The sequence below is a fragment of the Engraulis encrasicolus genome, chromosome 13, assembly GCF_034702125.1.
Source record: "Engraulis encrasicolus isolate BLACKSEA-1 chromosome 13, IST_EnEncr_1.0, whole genome shotgun sequence".
Classification (NCBI taxonomy): domain Eukaryota; kingdom Metazoa; phylum Chordata; class Actinopteri; order Clupeiformes; family Engraulidae; genus Engraulis; species Engraulis encrasicolus.
In genome coordinates this window covers 53,642,714-53,661,981 of record NC_085869.1, presented here as the reverse complement: position 1 = coordinate 53,661,981, position 19,268 = coordinate 53,642,714, and the positions used below count along the sequence as shown (strand labels likewise).

The 19,268-nt window shown below is 45.0% G+C and overlaps 1 protein-coding gene across 1 annotated transcript in view; it reads left to right on the top strand.

Annotated features, from left to right (window-relative positions):
• The first annotated feature begins 3,499 nt into the window (after positions 1-3,499).
• LOC134461388 (aryl hydrocarbon receptor-like) overlaps positions 3,500-19,268 on the top strand; it is a 37,927-nt gene continuing 22,158 nt past the window's right edge. The window contains exons 1-2 of the mRNA XM_063214298.1: positions 3,500-3,883; positions 13,040-13,221. Coding sequence (XP_063070368.1) covers positions 3,819-3,883; positions 13,040-13,221 — 247 coding nt within the window. The 5' untranslated portion in view covers positions 3,500-3,818. The remainder of the gene's footprint in view (positions 3,884-13,039; positions 13,222-19,268) is intronic.

Genomic DNA, 19,268 nt, shown 5'->3' with positions numbered 1-19,268 from the left:
ACTAGGCCTATGTGAGCCAATGTTGATTAAAACATTTTTATAACATAGTGTGCTGTTTTTGTATGGATTTTCACTTTTAAACAGTGCACAGCAATTCTGCCCTACAAAACAGAAAACTGTAACATGACTTGAGTAAACTGAGTAAAATGACTTGAAAATGATCCTATTGTCCAGCCTAAGTAGCTGAAGGTAGATTATTGACATGTGGCAGTTTTGTTAATTCATGTTACCACATTCTGTGCAGACCAATCATTTCATTTAACTTTATATTTTCATACAGACAGTGGCTACGTTTACATGACGTTTTAATCCCTAATGAATAATTCAGAATTAAATAATTCCATTGAGTTTACTTCGATCTTTCATTCAATTCTCAATTTTGAAGTGTAACATGTTTTCAAAGCGGAATTAAGATGTTTTATTCATAATTATAGTGAGTTAATTCTGAATTAAATGTCATTTAAACATAGACAGCATGTCATTAAAATCATAATAACAACAATGCAATTACTGCCTTTTTGCTTTGCAGGGCATTTCTCCCTGCCTGCATGAGCATTCACCTCCAGTCTTCTGGGTGTTGGACCATAGAGCAAAGCAGAAAAACAGAAGCAACCTCAACACCAGTGAGCTCAGAACCACGTTAGGCCTGAAATGTCATGTGTGCGTAGCCTTGTAATGCACACTGTTTCGCCAGTGGCACACTTTACCCTTGACAAAGTGACAAAACTTAACTACCATAGTACTACAACATCGTCAACATTACACAAAGTCTTTGATAATACATTACAACGTGGACATTGCCATTCTGGTAATAACAAATGCATAACAAGGGCCGTGCCTTAACGTTAACTTTTTGTGGGAGCTCGAGCCCTCTGTTGCAGAGGCTGTTTTTTTCCACCTCAACTTTCTGGCATGAGTTTCCTGTCTGGGCTTCCAAGCTGTGGGTCAAGCTCACCATGTAGACTTGGACTGCAATCATGCTGATCTGAAGAGCAGGCTGCGTCAAAGCCTTCCTTCTCCACCAGCACCACCCTACAACCCACCAACATGCCAATATACCACAGCAGCTCGCACACCACCCATAGGCAGCAGCACCTCAGCTCCAGACTACCATGTAAAAATAGCAGGGTTCCTCAAAGAACCTTCATTTGTATATTGCAGGGAACCTAAAAGTTTCCCTAGAGAACCCTAATGTTCTGGGAAGAATCCCAATTTCCTTAGAGAACCTTTAGGGGTTCTTCCACAGTGGCAATTAAATGGTTCCTAAAAGAACCTTTTGCAGAGGTGGCTAAAGTAAAAGTAGAGGTGAATTTATGGTGTAAGGAAACTAGCACATTATATTACATAGTGGTTACACAGCAGTTATTCCATTGCACCTACAGTAATGGGGGGCTAGATGTTGTTACTGAAAAAAACCCTAAAAACCTAAAAAGATAACCCCCAAATTTGATCCAACCAGTACAGAATTAGATACATTGCTCAATAGTAACTGTATACCACTTACTCAGGACAATTACTTGTGTTGGAAGGACACTGGTAGGTTTTGTTGTTTTACTGCTACTTTTTACTTCGGCCACCTATGGTCCTCCAAGGAACCTTCAAGAAAATGTCAGGGTTCTTCCAGAAACATTTTGTCACACAGGTCCCATTGAGAACTTTCAGCTCCCTCAAAACACGTGGTTCCACCACAGTGGCAAAGTAAAAGTTATTTTGGGGAACTTTGACTTTTTTGCTGTGCAGTGCAGTGGGGCAACACAAGCTCATACCATGTAAAGACTTGGACTGCAATCATCTTGATCTGGAGCGCAGGCTCTGTCGTGGCCCTCCTTCACTAACGTCACCACCAGCATCAGCTTCGCACACCACCTCAGCTTCGCACACCACCCACATGCAGCACCTCAGTTCCAGACGACATGTCACTGGCCTTAGCCAGGCTGTGCCCTCCTAATGACGCCACAACTTCAGTGTTGCCTCTAGTCAGGCCAAGAACAATACAAACACGATTCTGACCTCCCGAAAAAACGGGAACTCCTTCCACTTTGACAGGGAGCAAACAGTCATTCGCAAACTAAGGAGGTGGGTCAACCATACAGTTTGGGAAATATTAATTGTTATGCTATTGGACAGACCAAGTCTCCAAGACACAAACCAGGATTTCCCCCTGCACTTTAGGCCTATATTGAAGATGGCCATCTCTACAACAGACCCCACCTTCACTAGGTCCCATGAAAATATAACTTAATTGTATTGCAAATGTAATTTTTAAGATTTCTTTACAAAACATGTAATATTTCATGTGAAACTTACATTAAAATTATATTGGACCCTGTCGATGGGTCCCTTCTGTCTTTCTTGAAAAAAAAAAAAACCCTCAACCACGCCATACCCAAATTTCTATGACATCAGAGATGTTCTCGAGGAATACAGTGTAATGTTTTTTTTTTGTGGGAGAAGCAGGGCAATTGCCTGGTAGTGGGGGCCCTATTATGACCTCGTCAGGCAATATTGGGGACCCTATCAGTGTTTTACCCTGGGGCCCTGTGTGCAATTGTTCCACCACTGGATAGCCTACAGCAGTATAACAGCCTACACTAAGTAGTCCTGCGATGAGTTTGGGAATTTTGCCAAGTTTTTTGCCATGCTTTCCAAGTAGGCTGCATTTTACGTATGATCTGTTTCATTGTGTTCCATAGCCTCTTACTGCTGGTGATCACATTGATGGGCCAATTCACTCTGCTGAAAAGACTCAACTACATCATAACAACATTGCCATGACAATGGAAGTGGACAGTAGTGCTGTTATGGTTAGGGAGTTGGACTAGATCACAAGCTTGCAGGTTTGTATCCTGCCCTTACCACTCCCTGCACTTCCATCCATGGCTGAAGTGCCTTACCCCACATTGCTTCTGGGACTGTAAACAATAGCCTGCAATATTTGTAGGCCTAAGTCACTTTTGGAAAATAAAGCGTCAGCTAAGTGTAATGTAATGAATAGGCCTAATGATAGGAGTCTTGGATAACCGATTAAGACTTGGTCATTACTATTTTAGTGACAATAAGGTATAGCCTAACAGAGGCTTTGCGGTAAGGAGTTAATGCAAAATGCAGAAGACTGTGCTAAAAGTGGACATGTGTGTATGGAGACTAGAGTATGAACTGATGTGCATAGGCCACTGTGTACACAAATTAATCAAGAATAAATAGCCTGCATAAATACATTAAATGAAAATAATCCTTAAAACAGTTCTTGGAAGAGTGGACAGCATCTGTAATAGGGAACACAAACAAATAAAAGACTGAAGGAGAGTGCACATTACAACCTCCACAGCACTGTAGATTAGATCACAGTTAAATGCAGCCCTGCATTTGGCCATGACTCGGAATGACTTTTGTGTAATTTTTCGGTCCACCTTAAAAAGAGCCTCTGTCAACCGGTGCGATTTCCTGTAACGCCCCTCCTCTGTCGCAGAGGGCCAATATTCCCCGTTGAGATCTACTCTGACATAAGTCAGAGTTGCCTCACGAAAGCTTTTCATGAGGTTCTCCCTCCCCTCTCTCTCTGTGTGCTGTAGGACTTTGTGTGAGAGAGAGGAATGATAAAGTAGAGGAGTTCATAGTGAAATATCTTTTAAACTAGGCTATAGGTAGTAGCCTAGGGAAGTTTGGAGTCTACTTTTGGGTAGGCCTATAAAACGCACAGCGACTTGGTCTCATCTTTCTTTTACATTTTATTTGTTCAGTTTCTTGTGAGTGAGAAGAAGAGGAAGAAGACTTCACTTGAGTCGGAATACTGAGAAGATATCTACAAAAACAACGTCATGTTGGCGGTCAACGATCATGGAACCTACGCTGGCAAAAAGCGGAAGAAGCCTTTACAGAAAATGTAAGCATGTCAAACAAAGCTGTCAAATCCGGCTGAAAACGTAATTAATTGTTTATTAATGTCTGGTCATGAGCTGTCTTCCTTTTCTGGTCCCGAAAGACACTCGTTGTTCTTTTTCTTTTTGAAACATTCTTCATAAATGGCCTATTGGTTTTTTTCCCCTTTCAAGGTGTTAGATAGGCCTATAATGCGCGTGTCTTGTGTTATCTTTAGGCATAGCCTAGACATGTAGGAGTCCCAATGGCCCATTGACTCGTTACTGTACTTAAAGTGAAATCCAACAATTTCATTTTGAACTGTATTCTTCAAAGCGCAAAACACATTTAATGCTTGTATTTTTGTCGCGAGTGCGTCATGTGTTGTTTTCCTTATCTGAGAGCTTTTTCTGGCGGCGCAGTTGTGTGCTATGCGCCTTATATTCTTCTAGCCATCTTTCGGGGTGTCCTTAAAAAATCTCTGTTCGTGTACAGTGTTGGTCTGGCATGGAAATAGTACTCCTGCATTTATCACAATCAAGCTCGAGAGTCGGGCCTTGCTCGCACGCGATGCTTACAAGGGGGAGGGGGGCGACGGGCTCTCTGGCCTGAAGTATGTTATTGTAATCTGATATAGCCTGCGCTTTTCTTCGCATATGAGAACGGCCTTGTAGGTTGCTCCCATTTTTTTCCGTCTTTTTTTCTTTCGTGCTGTTTTGTCAGACAAACCTTTTTACACGCGATGTCGACGAGTTCAGTACTTTTGAGAGCAACATTTTTTATGAATTTGACAAGTTTGTAAAATAGAAAGTTGGACACTTTGTGAATGCTGAAAGCGCAACAGCCTGCTTGTAGACGCGCAATTTAGCGTATTGTTTAGTTCTGGAAATAATAACCTTACAGTTCACTAATGACTTTTTTTCTTTTTCAGTCTGTTTTTACTACCGAGGATAATAGTTTATGTAACTCCACAGCCTGTGTCCAGTTTATTTTACCAGCGCCTCAGCACCTTTGCATGTTATTCTGGGGTTTAATAAACACAGAACGATTGCGTAGGACGTTATCACATACCTATCAGGGCCACTTTTCTTAATAAAAGCGGTGTACCTCCGCCCCTTAAAAGTAAGACAAAGAAAAAAAAGAGAAAATGAAAAAAGAGGACAGGAAGTTTAAGCTGGGGCCTCCCTGACTCTTGCACTTTGTTGCACTTTGCTGCAACGTTGCACTTTGACAAAGGACTGTGTGTCCGAAAATTAAAAACTTAACTTTTTGGGAGAATAGAATATTGTTTTATCATTTATCATTCACATATGATATTTATTATTCACATTCGGCCCCGACCCTCCCAGGAGGAACCAAGCCAAATCAAGTTAGTGTAGTTTTAGTGTACGTTAGTGTGACTTATGCCAGGTTTATGACAGTCATGTTGCCCAGCAATAAAGGTTAATGCATGAGTGGTGAGTCCACTGGTTGCAGGCTTAAATGGCAATACTCATTACCAAGTAGGGTGCTGTCTGCTATTTGTGAAGTGAGACATATGTGACTATGGAGCTTATTAAATTGCACACACACACACGCACACGCACACACACACACACACACACACACGCACACACACACACACACACACACACACACACACTCTCTCTCTCTCTCTCTCTCTCTCTCTCTCTCTCTCTCTCTCTCTCTCTCTCTCTCTCTCTCAACCCCACTACCCTCAACCCCGCCACACTCACCTACCCACCCACACACTTGTGCACATACAGTCATACACAACCACTCTGCCAAAGACCACACACCCTTACCAAACCCCTTGTGAAATGAAGTGAAGGGACATGCTGTTCAGTACTGTAAACTTAGTAACCCACTTTCTGTATCACCAATGCTGTAGTTGGTGAGGTGTGTGTGTGTGTGTGTGTGTGTGTGTGTGTGTGTGTGTGTGTGTGTGTGTGTGTGTGTGTGTGTGTGTGTGTGTGTGTGTGTGTGTGTGTGTAGCGTGGGATTCCTCAGTAGACATCTGGGCCTGGTAGCCTAGAGAGACTAGAGAGATTTGGCTGTAAAAAAATCTGTGGTCACTACATGGAGGGGTGGGATCCAAAAAAAGGGGGGAAAAAACTTTTGGCTGGAGAACTTTCTTTTTCGATCAGTTTTTTTCTTCCCCCCCAGAGTCCCCCACCCCACCCTCTCCTGTTTTGCTCGCTCTCGCTCTCTCTCGCTCTCTCGCTCTCTCGCTCTTTCTCTTTCCTCTCCCTGCCCCCCTCTCTCTTTCCTCACTCTGTCTCCCTGCCTCTCTCTCTCTCTCTCTCTAATACTTGCACCCCCCCACCCACACATACAAACGCAAGCCCATCCACCCAAACACACACACACACACACACACACACACACACACACACACACAGACACACACACACACACACACACACACACACACACACACACACACACACACACACACACACACACACACACACACACACACACACACACACACACACACACACCTCGCTTAGCCTTTCTGCGTGTCTGTTGTGAATATGTTGGTGGACAGCTGTTACTGCTCACTATGTGGCTATACTTCCTCACCTATCTGGAAGGAAAAGAAAGAAAGGATGCATATGTATTTATAGCCTAGTCATTGCCATGTAATTTGACTGTTGCGCGCTCAGATTGCTACCATCTTGTAGTGATTAGTTACAGATTCAGCCACATGGAAACATGCATTTGCAAACATTTCATTTTTTATGTGTGTGCGTGCGCGTGTGTGCGTGTGCGTGCGTGCGTGCGTGCACGTGCGTGCATGTGTGTGCATGCGTGTGTGTGTGTGCGCGTACTTGTGTGTGTGTGTTCACGTGTATGTTTGTGTGTGCATGCGCGTGTGTCCGATAGTGTTTTGGATATGCTTTGTCAACAGATGAAAAAGCTGGACCAAAAATATCTAAGTAAAAATAACGCAATTAAAGCTGACATGCTATTGTTCTAATAATAACAACAAAACACTACCGTTAGTTTCTTTGCAGAATGGATGGTCTGTTATTGGACAAAACCACAGTGTTTTTGAAGTAAATACTAACATGGGGAGCGAGCCGGTTATTGAATTACACAGGGCTGGGGAACTTTCAAGGCGAAAGCAGTTTGCTAACCATTTAAAAATGTTTGCAGCATTAAGAACGCATTAGACTACTGGAGCCTGGCAGATAAAGACAAATTATCACGAGATTCGTGAACAACAAATTTACATAGGTTTGACAGTATTTTTATGAACTGATTTCTGAATGATAATAACCAGAGTCAGATTGTTTAGAAGTGGCTATAGCATTCTAGCCAGTGGGAACCCAGTGGTTCCAACTGAAAACTAGTCGCAACCACATCCACCATCACCATCAACAACCATACACCTTCCTTACCTATATTGGAAACCACTGTGAGCCTAAAAGTCTCTGCACGTCTGTAAAAACAGTGGACTTGTTAGCAACTGGACTTCCAGTCCGGCACGAGGGGAGTCCAGTCGATATAGTTCAACTCATCTTTTTTGAGTTCCATGACATGGCAGAGAGATAATCTTAACAAACACATCAGCCCCTGATTTTGTCCTTGTCTACCCAGCGCTGAAGAATAACGAATATTTGGGAAGACTAAGACACCATCTTCTCTTATCTGCAATAGGGATCAATATGGAATGAACTGAATTCCCTGATGTCTTGCAACCACCCTGGCATTGTGTTGTCAGAGCACAGGGGTCAGCTGTCCCGGGCCCAAGGATAGATGGGGCCCAAAAATGTCTCCTCATTACATTGTATGCCTATGTAATTGTATGGAGGAGGGCCCTTTCAGGTGACTTTGTCCTCTGCCTAGCCAAAGCTATCAACGACACAGGCAGGAAATTCACTCTTCCTAGGCATGACTAGGAAGTATCAAGCAATCAAGATACTGAACACTCAACCCACTCTCCCTTCACTGTCAGCCTCTAGCCAGCCAGGCCACTGACAACGCTCCCCCCCCCTCATCCCCACCACCATATCTGCGACTGAACATTCCACCTGCACTACTACATCTGTGACTGAACTTTCAACCTGCACTAACTCAAAACATACACACGCACACACACACACACACACACACACACACACACACTCACACACACACACACACACACACACACAACACACACACACACACACACACACACACACACACACACACACATACACACATACACACACACACACACACACACACACACACACACACACACACAAGCACACTGCACTTTCTGCACTAAACCCAAACATACACACACTGACACACAACTCATACTCACACACATACACACACACACACACACACACACACACACACACACACACACACACACACACACACACACACACACACACACACACAGGTACACACACACAGACGCACACCGCACTTTCTACCTGCACTAAACACACACACACACACACACACACACACACACACACACACACACACACACACACACACACACACACACACACACACACACACGCACACAAAACACATACAAACACACACACACACACACACATACTGCTGCTGGTGCATTTAATAAAAACCTTTTTTAATTATTTATTTCTTCAAATGCTACTATTACTATGTCAGAACGCTATAAAGGACTTTTAGAAAAAGAACAACAAAATACCTCCTCTTAATGTATGTTCTCTACAAGTCTTCTGTTGTCCAGTCTTGCACTTTAAATGTCTGTATGAGCAATGTCTACGTCCATACTGTCTATGTCCATGTATGAGTACTGTCTATGTCTATACTGTCTATGTCCTTACCTAGAATTAGTCTATGTCTGCATGGGAGAGCAAGAAACGCAATTTCAAATTCTTTGTATGACCAGTGCATGTAAAGAAATTGACAATAAACTTGACTTGACTTGACTTGACTTGACTTGACTAAGTGAAGTAAAAGTGAAAGTGAAAGCCCACCTGGGAAACTCCCATTGTCTTTGTGATACATCACTCCACAGCACACAAGTGCTCACTGCACATGACGAAATTGCATTTATGTCTCACCCGTGCAAGAGGGCTACCCCCAATGGCGCCCCAGTGCGACGGGGCAGTACTATGCCCAGGGTACCTCAGTCATGGAAGACCTCGTTAATTACTCCCCCCCCCCCCAAACAACATGGCAGGTCGAGAGTCGAACCGGCAACCTTTGGGATACAAGTCTGACACCCTAACCGTTTACCCATGACTGCCCTTATACTGTAGGCCTAGCTGGGGGAGACAGGAGATCCATTTCCCGAGGCATGACTAAGAGAGCTGAGACTAGTTTTGAAGGGATGCCAGGAGTTCGCTGCAGGACACAATTAAAGAGTAGAGAGAAGAGGATGTGGAGAAGCACTAGGCAAGGCAAGGCAAGGCAATGGAAGGCTACAGTACAGCTCAGCAACCGCTTAAGTTTAACCCTTTCATGTTGATGGGATCTCCCATTCACTTTTTGCTGAAAAAGCATAACTACATCATAACAACCCTGCTATGGCATTACCAAGAGTCTCAAATAACAGAAAAGATGGTCATCGTTACCATTGTGATGACAATAAGGTTATAACAGAGGCTCGTCATGAAAGGGTTAAGGTTTCTTTTTGAGCAATGTCTCTGAGCAACAATACTTAGTTCCTAAAATGTTGTTTTGGACTGTGTGTATCGCCATGCCACTGTCATCAAGAGAACTTGGAACAGCAGCAGACAACTTTTGTACCCATTCGTTCAGAAAAGGAAGATTTCCAATTTCCGATACCCGATATTTGGGGCCGATATGGGTAAAAAAAAAGGTCTCAAGTTAAAAATAAACATTCCTTTAACATTACCATATTGAGGTAGAACTTAGCATTGCGTATCGGCCAAAACCACATGCGTATCGGCCAATATGATACACTTAAAAAATGCAAATATCGGCCCGATATCAAACCGATATATATATCGGTCTATCCTTAGATCATTCATGCATCACACCATCCAGTGTACATTAGTTGTGGAAAGCTATCTGTTGGAAAAGGTTTGCTTTTACAGTGTATTTTTTTGTTACTGTGCAAGGCTTGTCATGGTAATGATAATGGTCCAGAACTGACAGTGCTATGTTAGCAAAGTTACTTGGCCACTGTGAGTATTTTAGAGTGGGTGTAGGCCGAGCATACTCGTCATGACTTCCTCTTTCAGGCAAAGTGCTTAGGTTGTCAAAAACAGATACAACACGGATGATACAAGATATCAGATAGTACAATTTTGCAAGTGTAAAAAACCCTGAATACTTTTAACTAATATTTCTGTTGCACATTCAAGATTTTGTAGTATAGTGCAGCTTTTTAATGGTTCACTTTTTTTACCTCTGAAGTTAAAATATACTTCATGGCACAGAATGTGAACAGTCTTTTTGTAGAGAAAGTGCGCTGAACTCTGAAAAGTTTCTTACAAGGTCTTCTTCGGGTGCGAGCAAACAGTAAAGTTCATGTTTTGTAAAAAAGCCGCACTCCCGGATCAGTTTCTTGCAGTTTTAATACTGGGTTAGCATGGCAGACAGACAGACAGACGTTGCGGCCTAAGCCGTCTTCAGCGTCTTTTGACAGAACGTCACAGAACGTGAACAAACATTGTTATATTACCATGCACACACATTTGTTGATTTTATGCTGTTAAGACGTGTGCCATTGTCTTGAGAAATGTGTTAGGAATGTTCCTTATGCAGAATGACAGAAAAAGACTTGGAGATAGATAGAGATTGAAAGATTTGATAGATAGACTGGAGCCAGAGAGAGAGAAAGAGAGAGAGAGAGAGAGAGAGAGAGAGAGAGAGAGAGAGAGAGAGAGAGAGAGAGAGAGAGAGAGCAAGAGCAAGAGAGAGTAGAGACAGGGAGAGAGATTTAGAGAGTCGGAGTGAGACAGCTTGTGAAATAGAGAGAGGCAGGAAGAAACAGACAGGAAGACAGAGAGAGAGAGAGAGATGCTGATCTTTTTTCTGTTCTGCATATACTGTATGCACTGATCTGAGATCAGTCTGTGTGCGGTGTTGGCCCTCTAGGCCCTCACTCACTACTCTCCTCTCCTCTCCACTCCACTCCACTCTGTTCAGCTCCTCTCCTCTCCACTCCACTCCACTCTGTTCAGCTCCTCTCCTCTCCTCTCCTCTCCTCTCCTCTCCTCTCCTCTCCTCTCCTCTCCTCTCCTCTCCTCTCCTCTCCTCTGTTCAGCTCCTCTCCTCTCCTCTCATCTACCCTCCTCTCCTCCCCTCTCTTCTATCCTCTCCTCTCCTCTCCTCTGCTCTCCCATCCTCTCCTCTCTCTCCTCTCCTCTCCTCTCCTCTCCTCTCCTCTCTCTCTCTCTCTCTCCTCTCCTCTCCTCTCCTCTCCTCTTCTCTCCTCTCCTCTCCTCTCCTCTCTCTCTCTCCTCTCCTCTCCTCTCCTCTCCTCTCCTCTCCTCTCCTCTCCTCTCCTCTCCTCTCCTCTCCTCTCCTCTGTTCAGCTCAGCTCAGCTCAGCTCCACTCGGTCTCGCCCCACTGCTCTTGGCCCGGGGAGGCGGGTGGGTGATTCACGCTCCTAGGTGCGTTTCTTCTCACAGCCCCAGCGCCTCATTCACATTTTATGAGTCCTGGCCCTGGCCCTGGCCCTGGCGAGTGCAGCTTACCCAGCCGCCTGCCTCCCTCTCGCCTGCCTGCTTGCCTGCCCGCCCTCCCCTCCCGCCCGCCCGCCCGCCCATCCTCTCTGAACACAGGCCACCTTTGGCAGGGAGACACGGGTCCTGGTGAACTGCCATGTGCTTGCGTGTGAGTGAGTGTGCGTTCAAGTGAGTGTGTGTGTGTGTGTTGGAAAGTCCAGCAGCTCTAGTTTTACTCCTTTTCCCTTTTTTTTTCTCCTGTCGGTACAAAGAAATGTTGCCATGATTCCTTCCACATTACTAAAGAGTACGGAAAATTAATTCACCCCATGCTTTTTAATCATGGGCCTATTTCGGCAGGGGAGGAGATCGTGTTCCCCTTACTCACACGCACAGCACAGGAATAAAACACTCGAGTTACAAATGTGGTGGTAACGGTGTTTATCTTAGGTTGTGGCAATGCTATTTGACGACAAGAATATCGACTGTGTTTGCATAGCGCAAATCATGCAACGTGCAGCAAATACTAGAGCTTTTACAGCATAGTAGCGGGAACAAGCAGTGTTGCAATTTGTTTGTGACGTTGTTTTCCGTTTTACACCCTCCTTTCTTCATATTAGCAAACCTCAGCTAGAAAACGACCAACCCCTCAGACACATACTGTCGCAGCAAATGATGTTGGCCATGTGGTGGTACAGTGTTTGTGTTATAGTGTGGCAATGTCGTTTGTCACTAGTGTTATCAGATTTCATATCTCCTTTCACCAACAGCCCAGTGCTTTACTCTGCCTTTTTCAATTTAGCAAATTTCATGCAGACAACACCAGGACCAACCGCTCCAACCACGTGTTCCGGTGTATACTGTACAATTCTGAGTGACCATTTATATTTAGCCTTTGACTGACATCTCACTCTTTTTTCTGTTGTCTTTTTCACATTTAGCAAATCTTGTCCAAAAACAACAAGACCAACCCCAAACCAACCCCTCTCTCATCTCTCCTCCCATTCTGTTTGTCGCTTTTGACTTCATGTCTCGTTTCCCCTGTCTCCTTTTTCCTATTGTTTCTATATTTTTATTTTTCACATTAGCAAACCTCGTCCTGAAAACACCAAGACCAACCCCTCCAAGCATGCTTGCCTGGTTCACATCAAACCATATCACAAGTGCTATATGTCCTATTCAGATGGGAACGATGAGATTTCCTAGGCTACAAGCATGTGGCAATACTGAGTGACAATTATCATCTCTCATTTGACTGACATCTCTCCCCCTCTTCTCTTTTGTCGTTTTCATATTAGCATACCTTGTCCTAAAATTCAAAGACCAACATCTCCCCAAGCCAACTCCCGTCTCTTCATATCTTTTTTGAGTGACATCCCTGTCCCCCTGTGTTCTGTCTTTTTCACATTTAGCAAACCTTGTCCTGAAAACAGAGACCGACCCCTCCAAGTATAAGGCACCACTGACCACATTCTCCTCTCCTTTGCTTTGACTGACCCCCCCCCCTTTTTTTCTCTCTCTCTTGTCTTTTTCATATTAGCAAACCTCGTCCTGAGAACGCCAAGACCAACCCCTCCAAACGCCACCGGGATCGTCTGAACGGGGAGCTGGACAAGTTGACGAGCCTGCTGCCCTTCTCTGAGGATGTACGCTCCCGCCTGGATAAGCTCTCCGTGCTGCGCCTCAGCGTCGCCTTCATCAAGGCCAAGAACTTCTTTCATTGTGAGTTTTCTTTTAATTCCATTAGAAAAAAATAAATGATACAAATTCTCACACACCTCTGCTGGCAGGTGCGTCAGAGATAACCCATAGGTCGCTAATCAGAAAAACTGCCACATACTGATCATTTCTGAAGGTGTAACATTAGAATGAAGCAAAAATGAAATGGTCAATGTGTGAGAGATTTATAGCTTTTCTTAAAAAAATCAATAGAATAAAATATGATTGCACACAGTATAATGGCATAGAGAGTACAAAACATACTCCTGTCTTAGCCAGTGTATTTATATACCCTCAGCAAGGCCAACAGATTCTTAAATGGTGAGTTAGACTTTTATATTTAGATAAATGTATTTAATTAATATGTCACACAGGCGTAGCAATATTTATAGTTAGAGTGCACACATGGCACTGTTCTTATCCAATGTATTTATACATGTTCATCATGGCCAAGGGCTTCTTTACTGGTGAGTTTGTTTTGAATTTAATTAAAAAGGGTAACATGATACAGAATACACAACAGAGTCATACGCTTAGACAGTGTATTAATACGCCTTCTTCAAGGCCAAGCTCATTTTTAATGATGAGTTCACTTGTAATTTAATTCAATTCATTTAGTGCACATGATGTGCAGTGTTATTTATACTCAATTAATGTACTTCCTAATGATTTTAACCACCTTATTGCTACCAGTCCATCACTGTTACCTGTCCTGTCTTGCACTTTATGTCAGTCTGTAAAATGTCAGTCTTGTGTATGTCTTTGTCTTGGCATGGTATAGAGAGAAAACGTAATTTCATTTTCCTTGTATGACTTGTGCATATGAAGAAAGTGACAATAAAAGCTGCCTTGACTTGACTTGACTTGACTTAACCTGTGGTAAGCCAGAACGCTTGGAATGGAGGAAACAGTATGCATCTTGTAGAAAATGGACCAGTGACAATGAATTGATCAACAGGTATGCATCATACCTTTAAAAAAGCAGTTTTGCACGACTCAACAAATAGTAGTACACTAAGGAAGTGTCGTAAGAAATATCCTACACAGACCTAAAGCGCCACCTCTTGTACCTCTCTGGGCCTGAAACCAAAAGTGGATCAAAGGACAGGGACTCGCAGAATAATGGGCCAGTTTCTGAGTAAAGCCAGGGGTTCATTTCTCAAAACCAAAGTTGCTTACTACATTAGCTACTTTGTTGTTTTCAATGAATTTTCCCATTGGCAACTACCGAAGTTGCTAACAGGCTACAACTTCTCTTTTGAGAAATGCACCCTAGGTTTTTTCCACCAAGAAGAGTAAGAACATTTGACCTCTGCCACACATCATGTCATACATCACTGAAAGGGAAACCAGACAGGCCACTTCCACACAAACACTTACTGGCTCATAAAAAATAAAATAAAACCAACCCCTGTGACACACATTCAACCGAGATGAGATGACTTGAGTCAAGCAGAGGAAGACGACTGGTTGACTGACGGCATGAAGAAGTCTCGGCGTAGCGATTCTGCTGAGTCAGGTCATGAGTCACTCCCCCTGATTTCGCCAGAGACGTCTTGGAGCCACGTAATTGTGAGCTGTGGGATCAAAGCCTAGGATATGAATCACATTAAGGCACATGTAAACTTGTAGCAGAGTTTGCTGTGCTGACTGAGCTCTGAGTTGTGTACAGACAGACATCCTTCAAAAAAAAAAAGTTTTTTTCTAGTCTTTTTCGACCCTACTTGATAGGACAGCGTGAGAGGTGGACAGGAAGCGAATTGGGAGAGAGGGGTCTGCAAAGGACCCGGGCCGGGAAACGAAACCCAGCCAGCCGCATGGCAGGCGAGTGCCCTACCAGTTGGCCACGGCAGGGCCCAGACAGACATCCTATTGGTCCCTCACTCTGACTGTCTCACCAAGAAGGACACGAGTAGAGAACTCTAGATCGTCAAGCGAACACTTTAGGCACCTCCGTAAGGTTCTGTCCTCATCACATTCCAGAGCGCCAACAGACGTGTCATTATTCCAAAATGAGCCCTGTCCTTCAACGTGCATGACGATGAGGTCATTCTACTCCACACTCTTTTCGCAAAATGCATTTGTCATGCACAAAATCGTGAATGAGAATCTTCCCAGGCACACTAAATGTTGATTTAAAACCTGGCTGCGGTCGGTATGATTAGAACTATGTTACAGTATACACCACGGAACACTAATAACTTCCGTAAAGCAGCGAGTGAGTGAGCGAGCCAGCCGTGTCCTAGTTGTGTTTGTTCAGCCGCGTATTCACTGAATGGCAACGTGCAGTCAAATGGCACTCCACTGACGTGTCGGATTGGCCCCGAGGCGCAACATCGCATTGTGTCTCGTTCCCACGTTGCTCCCTCGCCTCAACACTGACAAAGTGGTGGCCTTGTTGCAAGCGTAAACTCTTCCCTGTCTCTTTTTCTTTTTTTTGGAAAAACCAGTTTGGTGATTCTTGACTATTTGCATCTCTATGTCTGTTTTCTTTGCTGGTGCTTCTGCGATGTGGTCAGTGGTTGCTACACTGTAGTAGTGTGCTCATAAGCACACATTCACTGTGTGTGTGTGTGTGTGTGTGTGTGTGTGTGTGTGTGTGTGTGTGTGTGTGTGTGTGTGTGTGTGTGTGTGTGTGTGTGTGTGTGTGTGTGTGTGTGTGTGTGCGTGTGTGTGTGCAGGCTGCATGTGTGTATGGACATGATGTTAATACACAGTGGGTGCATGCATGCGTGCGTGCGTGCCTGTGCATGCGTGCAAGCATGCATGTGTTAGTAGAACATAGTCCATGCTGGCATGCGTGTGTGCCGCATGGGTGTGTTTGTTCAACAGGCTGCTGCTACATACTATATACACTTTGATTCCGTGTTTGTGTGGCCTCGTGTGTTTCTTCCTGAGATCAGGCAGGGCTCGTCCGGGCTGTCCTCCTCTCCTGCTCTTCTGCACAGTGTAAATAGCAGGCCGGGGTTGCTGACAGCCAGGTCAAGTGCACTGGGTTGAGGGGTGCTCGGGCCCATATGCTCCGTCCAGGGGCGGAGCACTGGTATTGTGACAGGGGAGGGCGGCGGGAGATGTGTCAGACAGAGGCCCCCCCTCTGACACATGTCGTGTTGGCTGGAGTCAGCCACTCTAATGGGCTATTTATAAATAACGTCTGATCATTAAGTGTAATAGTTGATCAATACTGAGTTTGCTGCTTAGCATAGAAAAGTGTACGTTAATGGCGTTGGGCCCATGAAATATCGCAGAGGGGGGCCCTTGCGAGACGCTTCGCCACTGGCTCCGTCATCACTTCAGGATTCCACAGCCACAAAGTGCCAGGTTCCCTCCTCCCTCCCCCTCCCTCTCTATGGGCCCCAGACATCCCCTTCCCCTTCTTTTCCCCTTTGCTCTCCTCCTTCTCACTCTATCTCTCCACGCCCGCCCTCCTCCTCCATGTCCCATTTGTTAGTTGTTGTCTTCTCTGTTGTTGTTGTCGTTGTTTTGTATGCAATGACACCTTGAGGACCAATCCAGACACAATTGACGTGCTGTTGTGTGGTGCTGCCACCCACACATGTGTGTGTGTGTGTGTGTGTGTGTGTGTGTGTGTGTGTGTGTGTGTGTGTGTGTGTGTGTGTGTGTGTGTGTGTGTGTGTGTGTGTGTGTGTGTGTGTGTCTGTGTGTGTGTGTGTGTCTGTGTGTCTGTGTGTGTGTGTGTGTGTACACACAATAGTCTCAAGTAATACTAGCAACAGTGCCCCTCACCAGCTAATGGAGCTGGTGTGCGTTTGTGTGTTGTTGACACTACAAAGGGAAGGGGAGGCAGGCATCGGTTGTTTCGCCTCATTGTTTAGGTGCTCGGCTGTCTTGTTTGGGGTAAACTCTCACTGAACCCCAACTAGACACATGGATATATTTTGGCTGGCCCTTTAGTGTGTGCCAAGGTGGCGGTGGCCTATCAGTGCTGAGGGTAGTAAGAATTTGCATGGGAGCTCGGCTCTCTCTCTCTCTCTCTCTCAGCTTTGGAGATTTTTATCCTTTGTTTTTTTTGCGGGGGCCGGTATCATTGATTATTTAAGGATAGTCAATGAAAACAGTGAAAAAGAACATCAACATGCCTTTTTAAAGACACACGATGGCAACGTGGCAAGGTTTTTCTTTACACAGTAACGAAATAAATTGTGCCACCATCAAACATCTACGTACATAGCAAAAGAAACTCACTGCATTTAGAGCTGTTTATACTCGAAATGGCTCTCACACATCACTTTACGAAGACAAATGAGACAAATATGAATAAGACAAAGAACCAGCACAGTTACAATAGGAGTTCTTCCAGCTGACAGCTTTGACTGAGCCCAGGACAAAATAATTTGAAAGGGCTTCCTTCTCAACACATACAATGTAATGGGGTCCCAATTCTGCCACCCCCCTCTTTCCCTGGGCGTGGGACAACTGACCCATTTGTCCACCCTAGCGGGTCCTATGCACCTCCAGACTCCATGTACTGCATCATTAACTGGAGTAGTGAAGTGAATGTTTACATAGCGCTAGTGGCGACACGCAGAGGGTGTCTCTGGCTGTCACGTGGCATGACTGACACTGTCTCCTCTCCACTGAAGTTCAAGTTTGTATGTGGCCAACAATTACTGCCGTCCTCCCCTATAGTTACTTTGTGTGTGTGTGTGTGTGTGTGTGTGTGTGTGTGTGTGTGTGTGTGTGTGTGTGTGTGTGCGTGCGTGCGTGCGTGCGTGCGTGCGTGCGTGCGTGCGTGCGTGCGTGCGTGCGTGCGTGCGTGCGTGCGTGCGTGCGTGCGTGTGTGTGTGTGTGAGAGAGAGAGAGATAGAGAGAGGGAGATACAGAGAGAGCAAGAGACAGAGTGTGTGAGTGAATGAGAGAGACCGTCTGTCTGTGTGTGTGTGTATGCCCGTGTGTGTCTGGGCGTGTTTCCATGTCAATGTGTGTTTTTCATTCTCTGTGTGTGTGTGTATACCTCGCCACCATAGCAAGAGAAACGCATGCAGGTCTGCATCAAAAGGCTCCAGTCGTGTAGGCTTTGCGACAACAGCGAGGCTCGGAGGGGGGCTGATACCATCGGCAGAGGCTGCTCATGCCAGGCAGAGCCAGCGCGCAGTGGCCCAGTCAAAACAAATACTTGCTCCGCTCATGTGGGGACAGGTTCAGGTATCTGATACAGACCCTATCAACAAGCCCACTGAACGCACAGGCACACAAGGCAAGGGGTGTTTAGGTGGTGGTGGTGATGGGGGGGCTGGGTGGTGGTTGGGGTGGTGGGGGCTGGTCTTATGGTAGGTTAAACTCGAACAAAGCAATTCTTGGGGAGGCAGTTGATGTGACAACTTGTTAAGCTGCCTGAGTTTGTTTGCTCTGGTAATAGGCCTAGTTCATCTGAGGGAAGTCTTTTGGGTTAAAGACCTTGAATTTGCCGTTGTTGGAGATACCCGCATAATCATACATACACACTACACACACGCACGCAAGCACGCACGCGCCCGCGCACACACACACACACACACACACACACACACACACACACACACACACACACACACACACACACACACACACACACACACACACACACACACACACACACCAGCCCCCTCCACCTCCACCCACCCACACACGGATGTTACACAAATTGAGACATATTGTCTGGGCGGCGCATGTGTGGCATCCTCATTTTAGGACATGGTTGCTTAGTCCAAGGTCAGGTATGTGTAAGCCGACACCCCTTACATGCTGTCTACCATACCGCCCCCCCTCATGTATCAGCACAAGTCACATGTGTTTGAGTAGGGTCTTCTTCTGCACATGTCATTTGCCATTCCTCATGCCGCACTCGAGTAGAGAATACACTGTAATAATGTTAATTTAAGACTTAGAGAGTCAATTTAACATCTTCTAGAGTTTGTTTGATCCCAGAGTACTTTCTAAGTGTTGAATTAACTCTTATTTTTTACTGTGTATTCTGTAACTACAGAACCATATTGGTGAGGCAAGTTCATTCGGACTAACTAAACTAGTGTGCCATAGAAAATGTATTT